The sequence below is a fragment of the Hyperolius riggenbachi genome, chromosome 1 (assembly GCF_040937935.1).
Source record: "Hyperolius riggenbachi isolate aHypRig1 chromosome 1, aHypRig1.pri, whole genome shotgun sequence".
Classification (NCBI taxonomy): Eukaryota; Metazoa; Chordata; class Amphibia; order Anura; family Hyperoliidae; genus Hyperolius; species Hyperolius riggenbachi.
In genome coordinates, this window is record NC_090646.1 from 178,277,389 (window position 1) to 178,292,868 (window position 15,480).

Here is a 15,480-nt window from a genome sequence, read left to right on the forward strand (position 1 = left end):
CGATTTTTCGCTAGAAATTGGACCGTTAGTGGCCAGCTTAAGAAGAAAATGGTGAGCTTCTGAGAGGAACTGACAGTGAGGTTAGTATGTAATATTCATTTGCAGCTACGTCATGTGTTTATTTTAAATAATTTTACTCGCTTTAGGTTCCCTTTAAGATATTTATCCCCTCTCTCTCCCCCCAAAAAATACTATGACACAGTATTAGATTGTGAGCGCCTGTGAGGAAAGTCAGTGACATGACTATGTACTCTGTACAGTGCTGCAGAAGATGTCATTCCTGTATAAATACATAATAATATAGTAGGACATTAGACTATGACTATGGTGGGATTAGATTGTGAGCTCCTCTGAGGGTAGGCAGTGACATGACTATGTACTCTGTACAGTGCTGCAGAAGATGTCAGTGCTATATAAATACATAATAATAATATGGTAGGACATTAGACTATGACTATGGTAGGATTAGATTGTGAGCTCCTCTGAGGACAGTCAGCGACATGAATATGTACTTTGTACAGTGCTGCAGAAGATGAAATACACAATGAGGGGGATTCACGGGCGTTTTCTGTGGATTAAAGTGCTTGTGTGATCACAATCGCTCAAAAATCGTAATAAGGTAGTCAAAAATATGCGTTTGCTGCAAAAGAAAAAAAAAAATCACAGCCGCAAAACGCTGGTGCTAATTTCTAGCATTTTGTGTGTGAATGGGCCCAATCAGTCCTACTCTGATGGCTGGCTCTGCAGACTGCTCCAGCATCACTACAGTACAAAGGAGGTGGGGGGGGGGGGTGAAAAGGCTGGAGGCAGGGTGCTGTACTCAAGACCCTGCTGAATACTGAATAGGGACTGTCTACAAATCTTTGTATTTCTTAAAGCTAATGGGAATCTGTTTTTTAAAAAAAAAAAAAGTCAGATACTCCCCTAAGGAGAGGAAGGCTCTAGGTCCCATAGAGCATTCCCTCTCCTTTCCCGGTGCCCGCTGTTGTTCTGGCTCCCCCGTAGCGGTATTCAACCATTTTGGTCAAATACCGCTTTCTCCCGGCCGAAGGGAGGCTTCAGAAATGATTCTGGAGCGCGAGTGCTCCCGAAGACGGGCCGCTCTACACTGTGCACGTGTGCGCCGCCTGTCTTCGGGAGGACTCGGCTCCCGAAGACTTCCGAAGTCCCCGCGGTTGCAGATGCGAACGGGGGAGACAGCGCAGCACGGAGGGCACCAGGAAAGGAGAGGGAAGGCTCATTAGGACCGAGCCTTCCCGCCCTTAGGTGAGTATCTGCCTTTGTTTTTTTTTTTTTTAAATATTTGGTCACATTAGCTTTAACAGTGGACGAGCAGATGCAGTCATTAGCACAATTGTGTAGGGGGCAGACTATACATCAGGCGGCCGATCGACCATCTGACTTCAATTATTATAATCAAATCGGATGAAAATTGCGCTGCCAAGTGCATGGCGATCAACAATGCAACCAATTTAAGGGTGAAATTGGTCACATTAGTCAATCGGAAATGCTGCAAATTGTCGGGATATCGTGGTTGGTCGGGTGCATGGCGGTAAAGGCAAGCAAAAACAGGCTCTAGGTCTTGTTCCGGCTGCCGCCAGTGCGCATGTGCGCCGCCCGCTCCCCGCCCACCTCGCTCGCCCGCACCCGCCCACCTCGCTCGCCCACACCCGCCCACCTCGCTCGCCCGTCCAGCTCCCTGGTCCCAGCTGTCCGTTACTGCGCACATGCGCAGTAACAAAAATCCTGGGACATGGACAAAGCTGCTGGACGCAGCGACAGTTAGCTTTTATTAGGTAGGATAAATGTGTGTGTGTATTTACACATTACCTGTCCTGTGTCGCAGTGACCGCCCTCTTCTGCATCCGCTGCTACACACCCCATACTTGCTGCCGGCGCATATCACGCTGGCACGCGTGTGCGACGTCACGCTGGCCGGCATTTATAGGGAGGAGCGGTGGAAGACAGATACAGGACAGGTAATGTATAAATACACATACATGTACTGTACATACATTTATACTTAGAGGAACAGCGGCAAGGCGGCGGGCCCGGCCGATTTCCAAGAGATTTTATGCTGAAATTGATCGGGAATTGGCCTGTGGTGTATGGGCAGCTGACATATCTCTCTCTAATCAGATTCGATTAGAGAGAGATTTGTCTCTTGGTTGAATCTGCCCATCATCGTCTGATGTATGGCTACCTTTAGTTTTCAGTTCTCAAGACATGGAAAAGAAACTTTTTTTTTCCTGGACTGCCAGAAAATGTACAGTGCCTTTGTAGGCAGCTCTGTGCTTCAGGGCCCTTTTCCACTGCAAAACGCAACTACAAATGCATTTGCGGTTTTCCCAATTTTGATGTGCGTTTTTTTTTTGTGCGTTTTAATGTGTTTGCGTTTTCTGTTTTTCTGATTGGCAAGTGTTGTCTTGAAAATAGATACTAGTGGTTAAATCAATACAAAACGCAAAACGTATTTCTATGGGTTTTTCATGCGTTCCTATACTTTACATTGAAATGCAAAAAGCATCATAATTGCACAGACATACGTTCGCGTTTTAAAAAAAAATTGGAACGCAGCAGTGGAAAAGGCCACCCAAGATTCTTATTTTAATCAGGCTGTACTTCAGAATCAGCAAGCGCATGTGTTTTGCGTTTCTGGCAAAAATGCAGCTAGTGGATAAAGGCCCTTAGGCTGTAATGCCAGTGCTTTGAAAAGCCTCTGCTATTCAGCTACATTACAATACACTAATCAGCATCTCCAGCTCATTCCCTGTCTGCTTCTCTTTACACATGTGCATATTACACTTCCTGGGCTTCTGCAAATTATGTCAGTTAGAAAAAAAAAGGTTGGGAGAGGAGGGTCTAACAACCTTCATTGTGGGCGTGGTTTCAACTGCTAGAGTGAAGAAGAAAAAAACTTGCTAATCCTGCCAGGAGTAAACAGGGATCCTCCCATGCTGCCTATGGCATTTTACAGCACCTTGCTGACAGGGTTACAAGATTAAAGGTGGCCATACACTGGTCGATGTGCCATTAGATCGACCAGCTGACAGATCCCTATCTGATCGAATCTGATCAGATAGGGATCGTATGGCTGCCTTTACTGCAAACAGATTGTGAATCGATTTCAGCCTGAAACCGATCACAATCTGTTCAGCTGCTCCTGCCGCCTGTCCCCCCCCCCCCGTATACATTACCTGAGGCTGGCTCCCGGGCGTCTTCTCTGCACTGCACCGCACCGCTGTTCTTGCTCCATCCCGGCGCTTCCTGTGTTACTCCGTGACCAGGAAGTTCAAATAGAGCGCCCTCTATTTCAACTTCCTGGTCACCGGAGTGACACAGGAAGTATAAGCGTACACTGGGACATGCGGAAATGCGGTGCAGCGAGGAGAAGAGGACCCCGGAGCCAGCTTCAGGTAATGTATACATGCTCGGATCGGGCCCGAATCGTACGCCGCAAGCGACGCGCTCCTACCGGCGGGCGATCGAGGGTAATTTCCCGCACGGCGCGATCGACGGACCGATCCGATTTCGGGAGGGAATCGGTTCGGCGGGTGCGTTTAGCGCAAGCGATTGGCAGCAGATCCGATCCCAGGATCGGATCTGCTGTCGAAACGGCCGTGAATCGAGCCAGTGTATGGCCTGCTTTATTAGTCACTCCTTCTTATCTATATACTTAAATCACTGTCATATACTGCTTTTTAAGGAATCGTTATTCCTTCTTACAGTTCCTCTTTAAATAATTTTACTCAGTTCAGGTTCCCTTTAAAGAGAAACTGTAACCAAGAATTGAACTTCATCCCAATCAGTAGCTGATATATCCCCTTTCCCACAAGAAATCTTTTCCTTTTCACAAACTGATCATCAGGGGGCTCTGTATGGTTGATATTGTGGTGAAACCCCTCCCACAGTGTGATGTCAGGACCATGGTTCTGACATCACACTGTGGGAGCCTTTGGTTCTGACATCACACTGTGGGGGCCTTGTTGAATTGTGGGAAATAGCTATTTACAGCCAGATTCCAACTGCAAAAAATAAATAAATAAGCAAGCAGCATCTCCTTCCACTGACATCACCTGCCAGCAGTAAAAATGTCACCATGTGATAAATGTCAGAATGTAAATTAGGGAAAGGAAAGATTTTACAATGGGAAAACACTGACTAAATCATTTATACATAATTTTCGCAAAAATGAAGCACTTTTTTATTACATTATTTTCACTGGAGTTTCTCTTTAATTCCACTGTTACCGATTGAGTGACTAGAAGTAGCAGATTGTAAATGTTTTTAGTGTATTGAGCCTCATTTACAATAAAATGTCATGGAAAAGCATGGAAAAATTTTCTGTAAAAATTGCTGCTTTTGCTGTTCAATGCAAATGACTTTACTAGTCATTTGTGTTAGTCTGCATACATGTATTACTAAAAACAATGTGTGCAGCAGTGCAGTTACATCTCAGCAAAAATGCAAATGCACTGGCTGAATAGTGTTCTGGTTAAGGGCTCTGCCTCTGACACAGGAGACCAGGGTTTGAATCTTGACTCTTGTTCAGTAAGCCAGCACCTATTCAGTAAGGAGACCTTGGGCAATACTCTCTAACACTGCTACTGCCTACTGAGCGTGCCCTAGTGGCTGCAGCTCTGGCGCTTTGAGTCCACCAGGCGAAAAAAAGCAATATAAATATTCTGTGTCTTGTCTTGGTGGGAAGCAGGTGAATGGGGCTCAGTCGAGAACCATGGGCATTTTATACTTTTTTTTCCAGGTTCGCAACTACACGTGAGCCTGATGGCAAGGAGTCCTTTAAAAAGGCAATGCTGTATTGTGAAGGCTAAAATACTGGTACTAGTATTGTTTTATTATCGTATATTAAAAGTCCATCCATTTGTGTCTGCATTCCCAGGGATTTCAGCTGCCAGAGTCACCCAAACCAACACCAAGGCTGAAATCGCTTTCTATGACATCTATGCAGAAAGGGACAGCCGTCACAAAGGAAGATGCATCAATAATGGCAAAAGGTAGGAATGCCAAAGGTCTCATTTGGGGGGCACTGTAAAATATGGTCTCAGACTAGTTGCACTATGTAAGGAGGGCAAAGTGTCAGACCAACTGCCTCTACTGAGAATCTATATGTATAGCTGCCCCAATGTTATCTCATCTGCCTGTCTACCTCACCCGCAGGGTCCACATGGTCCTGCATGCACCATCAGCCATCCTCCGCCCTGCATAACAGAACGCATCGCTAGACTATAGGCTAGTGATGCGTCTTTACAGCACTCAGCCACAAACTGTTGCCCAACACAATGTACAAGGTGGTAAATGATCAACATCAAGTAGCTCTTAATCATTTACCACATCATATACTGTAGTATATGCCAGCGAAAAAAACAATATGGTTCCAGATATTGCAGTGCTCCATAAAAATAAGTTTATTTTGGCATTTACAGATCACTTCAATTTTAAAATATATGAATGAAAGACACACTACAATATACAGAGCAAAAAAACAAAACACGTCTTAAAGGGAACCTAAACTGAGAAGGATGTGGATTTTTCCTTTTAACCACTTCGCCGCCCGGGTACAGTATATCTACGCTCTTTTGGACTCTAGTTCCCCTTCCGGAGCGTAGATACACGCACCCGCTGCCCGCGCTCTCGCTTGCACGTGCGCACACTCGTGCATGCCGCCGGCCGCTCGCCCGGAGATGAATGAACGGGAAAATCCATTCCCTTTCGTTGATCTCTGCCCCCCAGCAATGATCGTCTGCTTCTATGAGAAGCAGTGCGATCATTGTGAGAAAAAAAAAAGTGTCCCAGCCTCCCTGAACATCCTGTAAGCGTACTTCTGACGCTTACAGAACGCATTCCCAAAAATGTACTGTGGCCATCTTGTGGCCAAAAAGTAAAACTACACCCAAAAACATTTTTCATATACAAATACATTCTTGTACATTATAAATTAACTCCTTAACTCCCACACTCCCCAACTGTTACCATTTTTTTTTTTTTTGTAATAAAAAAAAAAAAATATTACAATAAAAAAAAAAAAAACATAAATAGTTACCTTAGGGACTGAACTCTTTAAATATTTATGTCAAGAAGGTATAACACTGTTACTTTATAAACTATGGGCTTGTAATTAGGGATAACCGCAAAACTGAAAAAAATGCACCTTTATTTGCAAATAAAATATTGGCGCCAGACATTGTAATAGGGACATAATTTAAACGGTGTAATAACCGGGACAAATGGGCAAATAAGTTACATGGATTTTAATTACAGTAGCATGCATTATTTAAAAACTATAATGGCCGAAAACTGAAAAATATTGATTTTTTTTTCCAAATGTTTTCCTATTTTCCCATTAAAACACATTTAGAATAAAATAATTCTTGGCATAATGTCTCACCTAAAGAAAGCCTAATTGGTGGTGAAAAAAAACAAGATATAGTTCATTTCATTGCGATAAGTAATGATAAAGTTATAGGCGAATGAATGGAAGGAGCGCTGAAGGAGAAAATTGCTCGGATGCTGAAGGGGTAAAACCGCTCAGTGGTGAAGTGGTTAAAATAATACCAGTTGACTCTCCTGCTGATCCTGTGTCTCTAAGGGTAGGGCCACACTAGGTCCGGGTGCGGGACGCATCCGCGGCCCGGGCTCCGATTTTCAAAAACCGGAACGCAAACGGATCCGTGCTGCCTTATTTGCGGCACACGTTCTGGATCCGTTTGCGTGTTTTTTGGGGGGTTTTTTTGCTAGAGGGGGTAGTAGCCACAATGGGGGGCTGCGGGCAAAGCGTCGGCCAGGGGGGTCGCCTCCCCCCTCTGGCTCACCTGGGTGCCCCCGGTCCCTGCTCCCCCTCCAGCTCGCACATAATGTAATAAATTGTACCTAAGTTCGGCGAGCTGGACTTTTACGCCCACACCACTCGCCATCACTTCCTGCAAAGTCGCCCTCTGTATTTCAGTGGGCGGCATCGCAGGAAGTGACTCGAGCAGTGTGGGCGGAAGTGCCCGGCTCGCCGAACTATCTTAGGTACAATTTATTACATTATGTGCGAGCTGGAGGGGGAGCGGGGACCGGGGGCACCCAGGTGAGCAAGGAGGGGAGTGTGACCCCCCTGGCCGCCGCTTTGCCCGCAGCCCCCCGTCCTGGCTGCTACCCCGTCCAGCATGGCGGCCCCATCCTTCACCAAGGGACACTGGAAACTGATCCATTTCCAGTGTCCCAAAATGTCAGTGAAGAGGAAGGTCCGTTTCCTCATTGATTTTCACTACCCGTACGTGTATACGGGTCCGTGAAAAATGCCGGACTCTGCGTTCCGGGTTTAAAAATATATTCCGTGGATCGCACGCGGATACGTTTTTAACTTTAGTGTGTACTGTTCCTATTTTTAACATTGGTATCCGTGGCTCAGTTTTTTGTCTGGGACAAAAAAACGTAGCTACGGATATGTTTTTAAAGCAAGTGTGAACCAGCCCTAATACTTTCAGCCACAGCCCTTCAAAAAGCATGCAGGTCAGGAGCTCTGACTGAAGTCAGACTGGATTAGCTGCATGCTTGTTTCAGGTGTGTGATTCAGCCACTCCTGCAGCCAAAGAGATCAGCAGGGCTGCCAGGCAACTGGTATTGTTTACAAGGGAAAATCCATATCCCTCTCAGTTTAGGTTCCCTTTAAGTATTTGGGAACCAAACCTGTATGCAATAATATATTTTATTCTCATTTAGTGCTCACGTCATTGAAAGTTCCTGGAGCACCTTCTCAGATAAAATCTTTATAGAAGGTTCTAAAATCTCTTTGTTGCGATAGAAATGGGAGGATATCTCTAACATGCTAAGCTGAAGCCTTTTGAGGGATTTGTGAAATGAGGAAGCCTCTTTTAATGGGGGGGCCACCTAGGTATGAGATTAATGATTGAGTAGAGGGGTACATTAGCGATTCCCACAAGTTTAATGTAAAAAACCATACAGTACCTTGAAAGAATCAACACAAATAACACTTCCTGGGAGAAAAAAACAAGGATTTATTGATGTCCACTGTCTCAATTCTAGTCTTTAGCTTTCCCAGTTGTTGTTAACCTCTGGTGTCTTTGTTAAATCTGGATTGAAGGGATTCCTTTGTGGTAGGATGTGTAACTGGGCTTGAATTTTAATATGAAAAATCATTCTTCTAATGTGATTATTTAGCTTTTCAGTGTAAAAACTGCCTTCTGTCCATGAACACACCTAAAATACTTGCATACAAAAATTGTCAATGTGGATCTTTGGAACCGTGTTTTTCTATGCATTGCATTGCATCTCTATTCATAAGGCATGTTTCCCTTTCCCCTGCATTTTTATCATTTTTACTGTTTCCTATTTATTTTTTATTTTTTCTGTGCTAATTACTGGAAAGGAACTAAAGTGGACCCTCAATTTACTCTCATCAGGGCTACAAAGCACCTGTGCCTCCTTGTAATGAAAAACAAATATTGCTAAGCCTTTTGTGTATGCCTGTGGTTACTGAGCTAAAATAATGTCCCAAGTAAGATGTGTATGAAACTTATAAACACGAAAGCATGTTAACATGGGGGTGGCTCCCCACAGCTCTATTGATACAAGCAAGGCCGGATTTATACTTTTTCTGCTCCTAGGCCAAGTATGTTAGGGCTCCCCTTTCACATGTGGCAGCTTTTTCATGTATAACATTCATGTACTACAGCCCCCTTTTTTCATGTACAGCTCCCTTGGGCATCAGCTTCCCGTTTTCATGTGTTTTTCTCCATTTGCAGCCTCCCCTTCCATATATAGCAACACCTACGTCAAGTCTAGGTCCCCCCTGCGGCTGGAGCCACCCAAGGCCCGGACCTTTGTAGCCTTTACAGAAATCTGACCCTGGATGCAAGAAATAAAACACTAGCCCTGTGAAATTCTGCAATACTGTCAGCAGTATGTAAATGGGGAAAATAAATTCATAAGTAAAAAATAATTTTAAAATAAATTGAGTACCCTTTCACACCAAGGCAGTGCATTATTTTTACCACACCCCACCGCCGTGGAAGTCTATGGAGACTTTCATACTGCTACGTTACAGCGCGATGAGACAGAAGTGACGTTTTTGCTGCATCCCCGATACCAGGCCAGAACTACATTACCACATGGATTCTGCTGCGAGGTGCGTCGGCCCGGAAGTCATGTTAGTCTATGGCGACGGGTAGATCGTAAAGGATACTCAAAGTGACATGTGACATGATGAGATAGACGTGTATGTACAGTGCCTAGCACACAAATAACTATGCTGCGTTCCTTTTTTTCTTTCTCTGCCTGAAAGAGTTAAATATCAGATATGTAAGTGGCTGACTCAGTCCTGACTCAGACAGACTACAGTGTGACCCTCACTGATGAGAAATTCCAACTATAAAACACTTTCCTAGCAGAAAATGGCTTCTGAGAGCAAGAAAGCGATAAAAAGGGGAATTTCTTATCAGTGAGGGTCACACTGTAGTCACTTCCTGTCTGAGTCAGGACTGAGTCAGCCAATTACATACCTGATATTTAACTCTTTCAGGCAGGGAAAGAAAAAAAGGAACACAGCATAGTTATTTGTGTGCTAGGCACTGTACATACCCATGTCTATCTCATCATGTCACATGTCACTTTGGGTAACCTTTAAACAAAATCACTGACGCGGCACGCATGTGCGGAAGCATATTTTAACAATATGCTTCCGTGCACTTCCGCATGCCTGAAGCAGAAAGTGATGTCAAGCGCACATCACTTCTTGCTTGGCCGGCGAGCAGACAGGGAACACCGCGCTGTTGCGGTGTTCCCTGAAGGCCTATTTTTGACAGTGCAATGCAGTGTGTCGGGCGCGATGCACCGCATTGCTGACGCTGCTTTCCAGTGTGAAATCAGCCTAAAACAGCTTCCCAGTTAAATCAGCTGGTGGAACGTCAAATAACTATACATTCTTTATTTGCCTTTTACATTTTCATGATGAAAAAAATATTTTTAGTAGTACCGGTAAATACTTATAAACTAAAAGGGAGATACAATTACTACATTTTCCCTTTAATTTTTTTCCAACATGATGCTTAAAATATATTGGTTGATTTTTCATTTTGTGAAAAACCACTGAAATGTGTACGTACCGGTGTATGTAATTTATGAATTGGCCTGTTATTTCCTGCTGCCTATTCATCTGATGGTGCAGGTAAAGGTTAATCCTGTTCTCCTACATCTTGAACAGAGAGAGCCCAGCTGTGTCCATCCTTGTTGAGCTATGGATTGTGTGAGCATGGGAGGAACATACAAAAGGACCTTTTGATGAAATAATAATGTTTTCCCATACACGGATAAACCTATTAATTCATACAAAGCTGATTTTGTTCCTGTGTGGATAATTGTGAAGTTACTGTATATCTTTGGTTAGTATTCATCCTAAGATTATTCTTCATTTTGATGTGCGTGCTGCTTGGATTAGTAAGGGTCCTTTTACACTTAATCAGCTGCTCTCAGTTATAACTGAACGAAATCTGATTTTCAAAGTAGTGTCCATGTTTTCCTATGGCTTAGTTCCCACTATACGCGTTTTAACTGAAAGCTTTTTCACAATGCACTGCTATGGAAAAAATGCATACTAACGCATACCAACGCATTAAGTGTAAAAGGGCCCAAAGGCCACATATTTCCCCACTTTTTTTATATATGTATAATAATAGCGTACATGAAGAAAGGGCACCCAGAAATAGCTAATAGTAGAGTAAAGGGTTAGTGAAGCAAACCTCCTTGCAGCACCTTTTTCTTGTATGTCCTTTAAAAGACCACTATCGCAAAAAATTGTAAAATGTAAAACACACGTACAATTTTCTTTTAGATTAAAATGCACTACAAATTACTTATTTCCTATGTTCCTGTCCCTTACAGGAACAGTAAAAGCAGTAAAATATGACAGGTTTTGGACTAATCCATCTCCTCATGAAGAATTGTCAGGGTTTTCTTTGTTTTCAAAATAACTTATTGAATGGTAGTTGCTCAATCCTACTGCCAAAACCAGTGTGCAAATTAATAGGTAGGCTGGTTGCCCTTTGTGTATATATACTTTCCCGGAATAGAATAAAAGAGATATTGAGAATTCCCCATGTGGAGATGGACTAGTCTAAAACCTGTCAAATCTTGCAGATTTTTACTGCCTAATGTAAGCAACAGCAACATTGGAGAAAAGTCATTTATAGTGCATTGTACTCTGGGAGAAATGTACTTCTTAAAAGTATGTGTAAGCATGTATTTTAAATGTAACAATTTTTACGCAATGGCAGTCCTTTAAAGCGGAATATAACCCTGCGTTTCAACTTTGCTCTAAAATATTATTTACAGCATATTATATGCAAAAAGCATTTTTTTTTTACTAGACCAGCATTGAAAGGGTTAAACACAGAGGCTTAAAGTTCCGTGGAGAGATATGCAGAAGTTCAGATTGCTACATTCTATTTAGTTGAATGTATCTATTGATAAATGTTACACACTCTTTGGCTGTCCTCCAAGCTCCTTCTCAGTCAGAGAGAGTGAGTCACATTCAACACTTAGATACATTTATGTAAACAAAATGTATCTATTTCAGCTTCGGATGGGTCTGCAGAAATCTCCAGGAACTTTAAAGCCCTGTGTAACCCTTCCAATGCTGGTCTAGTAAAAAAAAAATGCTGGTTGCATATAATATACTGTAAATAATGTTTTAGAGCAAAGTTGAAATGCAGGGTTATATTCCGCTTTAATGACTTGGCAAAACAGATCTGTCATTACTAAAAGCATGCGTTGCGCTCCATAATCTTTATGCCATAGATACAAATGAATTAATGAGTCAGTAGCTTATTCAGTGGTATCATGGCATAGTGGTAAATAAACTACCTTTCACATATTAGTTTGTGAGTTTGATTCTGGTGGCTTGCTAATTAAGCTTATAGAGTCTAAATACTGCGCCACAGTCCACAAAGCCTTATAGATATCAATGTATCACCAGTTGCTGGGATCGCTGCAGGGAATCCAAAGGTTAATACAGTAGTTTATTATTGATGCTCCGCTCTCTAGAACTTGGAATTGCTGCCGAGAGTTCAATAATCATCCACACTGCTGTGCTCACCACTCCGGATTTAAGCCACCTCAGATTTCAGGTGGGTCTCAGGCAGTGCTCAAATCCACATCATAGTAATTTTAATCCTACAAATGAAAAATATCTTGACATAAGGTAATACTGTTCATATAAATTCAAACTGTCCAAAATTATCCCTGTGTGCAAACAGTGCTGTTTCACTCCGTGTTGTGATGCTCCCACTCCCTGCATAACAATCTGCTCACCGGATAAAGCACACCTCTATAGACAGGTGGAAACTGCACTCAATATGCCTTCCGAACAAACTCTCCCACTCTTGTCCACAAAGCTTAACCTCTCCGCCCGGCGGAGCTTAGCGTCTGACGCAATATGCGCACCCGGAAGTGAGTGGACCGGCCGGTCACCGTTACTAGCGCGGACAACACTTTGGATTACCCGGCTGGAGGGAGGATTCGAGCGGGACGCCGCGGCACTGTACATCCTTCATTTTCCAGCGGATGGGCATTGGAGCAGAGTCTTGTGATATGCTGAAACTTGCCCTGGATGCGTAAGTGTATTTCTATGTGCGCCCAGAGGCAAGCTGTAACAGTTTTACACTATGTATGCTTTTTATGTGTTTTATTGAGATTTTACTGGATTAAAAGGACCTCCGGAGAGGTTAAGCTTTGTGGACAAGAGTGGGAGAGTTTGTTCGGAAGGCATATTGAGCGCAGTTTCCACCTGTCTATAGAGGTGGGCTTTATCCGGTGAGCAGATTGTTGTGCAGGGAGTGGGAGCATCGCAACACGGAGTGAAACAGCACTGTTTGCACAGAGGGATCATTTTGGACAGTTTGAATTTATATGAACAGTATTACCCTATGTCGAGATATTTTTCATTTGTAGGATTAAAATCACTATGATGTGGATTTGAGCACTGCCTGAGACCCACCTGAAATCTGAGGTGGCTTAAATCCGGAGTGGTGAGCACAGCAGTGTGGATGATTATTGAAATCTCGGCAGCAATTCCAAGTTCTGGAGAGCGCAGCAGCAATATTAATAAAGCGGAATATAACCCTGCATTTCAACTTTGCTCTAAAACATTATTTACAGCATATTATATGCAACCAGCATTTTTTTTTTTACTAGACCAGCATTGGAAGGGTTACACAGAGTTTTAAAGTTCCTGGAGATTTCTGCAGACGCATCCGAAGCTGAAATAGATACATTTTGTTTACATAAATGTATCTAAGTGTTGAATGTGACTCACTCTCTCTGACTGAGCTGGAGGACAGCCAAAGTGTGTAACATTCAACACTTAGAGGTTTTAGGGAGAGGAAAGATTTTACAATGAGCAAAACACTGACTAAATAATTTATAAATGAATATTGTAAAAAAATAAGCAATTTTATTTATTGCGTTATTTTCACTACAGTTCCTGCCGTGAATGCCGATATTCTATTGGTGGCTAGTGTCAGTATATTGCGCTCTGTTAGTAACAATGCAACAACTATATTAACTGATAAGAAAAATGTACATAGACAGGTTCTCTTTTTTTCTTTTGGTGACAATGCAACACCTATGTATGATAATATGAAGAATGTCCATAGACAGGATCTTTTCTCTGTTGGTGACAATGCAACACCTACGGTATGTATGATAATATGAAATATGTTCATAGGCAGGTTCTCTTTACTTTGTCAAGCAGTCCAGATTCACCACAAATGCAAATGGATCACAAAAAACTGGATAGATGGATATAGAGAGAGAGAGGCTCCACCCCCCCCTCCCCCCCCCAGACACAGAATGATACACCCCTAGGATGGACTCAGCGAGTCAGACAGCACTTGCAGGACACTTATGGCTGTCCTGTGCCAGTAACAATGAGGGTGATCTCCTTCAGTGTAGCTCTGCTTTCCCTAGTAGGATAGACACACTTTAGAAGAGAATGGTTTACAAATTATAAATCCAAAGTACATATCCAAAGTTTTAAAAACCATACAGGCAAAAAGCATTGGTCACCAACACACATATAATCAGCAACGAGCTGCATCCCGGGTACCGCACTCCCAATACTGCATACGAGGCCCACGCTGCATGTGCAAAGCAACTTCCTGCTAGCAACATGACTTGTAGCTTAAACCTTGTGCGTTTTGTTTCCATAGAAACTCATCAGGGGCATGATACTGCAGGATATTGCAGTCATTGATGCAGTGTATTGCAGTAAATGGCCAAGGCATGATGGATCCATGTTCTCATTCTGTTTAGGCCAAATTGTGACTCTATCTAGACTCATCAGACCAGGCAACATTTTTCCAGTCTTCAACTGTCCAATTTTGGTGAGCTTATGGAAATTGTAGCCTCCTTTTCCTATTTATAGTGGAGATGAGTGGTACCTGGTGGGGTCTTCTGCTGTTGTAGCCCATCCACCACAAGGTTGTGTGTGTTGTGGCTTCACAAATGCTTTGCTGCATACCTCGGTTGTAACGAGTGGTTATTTCAGTCAACGTTGCTCTTCTATCAGCTTGAATCAGTCGGCCCATTCTCCTCTGACCTCTAGCATCAACAAGGCATTTTCACCCACGGGGCTGCCGCATAGTGGATGTTTTTCCTTAGGTGAGTGTACAGCAATAGTTTTCAGAACCCCCTATGGTTGTTGCCTAACCTCGGGATATGAGTGAATATAAATCCACCAAAAGAGCATAGTGGTGGAAACTGTGTCTGATGGAGTTAGCCTTGTTTTAATAAGCCCTAGGAAAGTGTAATTGCTATATTTCTAACTAGAGATACTCTGGTGGATATCTCATTTGTAACTACTCTTCATCAGTTGCTCTGGAGTTAGTCTACACAATTTTTGAACATGCACTTATTAAGCATGGAATTATAAATGAAGAATATTTACTTAATTCTTTTTTTTCCCCACTCATCAACCATTTCCAAGCAAAGACCATCAATAATGCTTCAATAAACCTCTTGCCCTGCACATTACCATTTCTGTCTCGACTGAATAGTGTGATCTACTCATAAGTAGCGCTTTCCACTTTTAGCTTTGAAACATAGCTGGTATACAGTAGCTCAAGTATTCTCGAAAAATCTAAATGAAAGCACTTATTTTTAAGAATGATTTGTGATTTTGAACTACTTGGGCCAAATGTGTAATTATGCCTTCTGTATGTGTATGTCTTGTACAGTCTCCAGTGGCACTAGCCCTGTCTCAGGTTAACAACAGATGCTAAAATGATAGAAATGTCTTCCCTTGCACATCAAAGTCAAGGAACTCTGGATGTAAAAAGAAGGATCCACTCTGGTAAAAGTACCAGCGGAACCAAAGTCCAGCTGCGATTGACTAAGTTTCAGCAGAATCGGCTGTAGTGCCACAATAAGCAGCTGGCCACAGACAGACAAGCCTGGGCCAGT

At 42.9% G+C, this 15,480-nt stretch overlaps 1 protein-coding gene across 1 annotated transcript in view; it reads left to right on the forward strand.

Annotated features, from left to right (window-relative positions):
• Positions 1 to 15,480, forward strand: part of MAP9 (microtubule associated protein 9) — a 101,095-nt gene that overhangs the window by 37,830 nt on the left and 47,785 nt on the right. Inside the window, exon 6 of the mRNA XM_068278885.1 lies at positions 4,901 to 5,015. Coding sequence (XP_068134986.1) covers positions 4,901 to 5,015 — 115 coding nt within the window. The remainder of the gene's footprint in view (positions 1 to 4,900; positions 5,016 to 15,480) is intronic.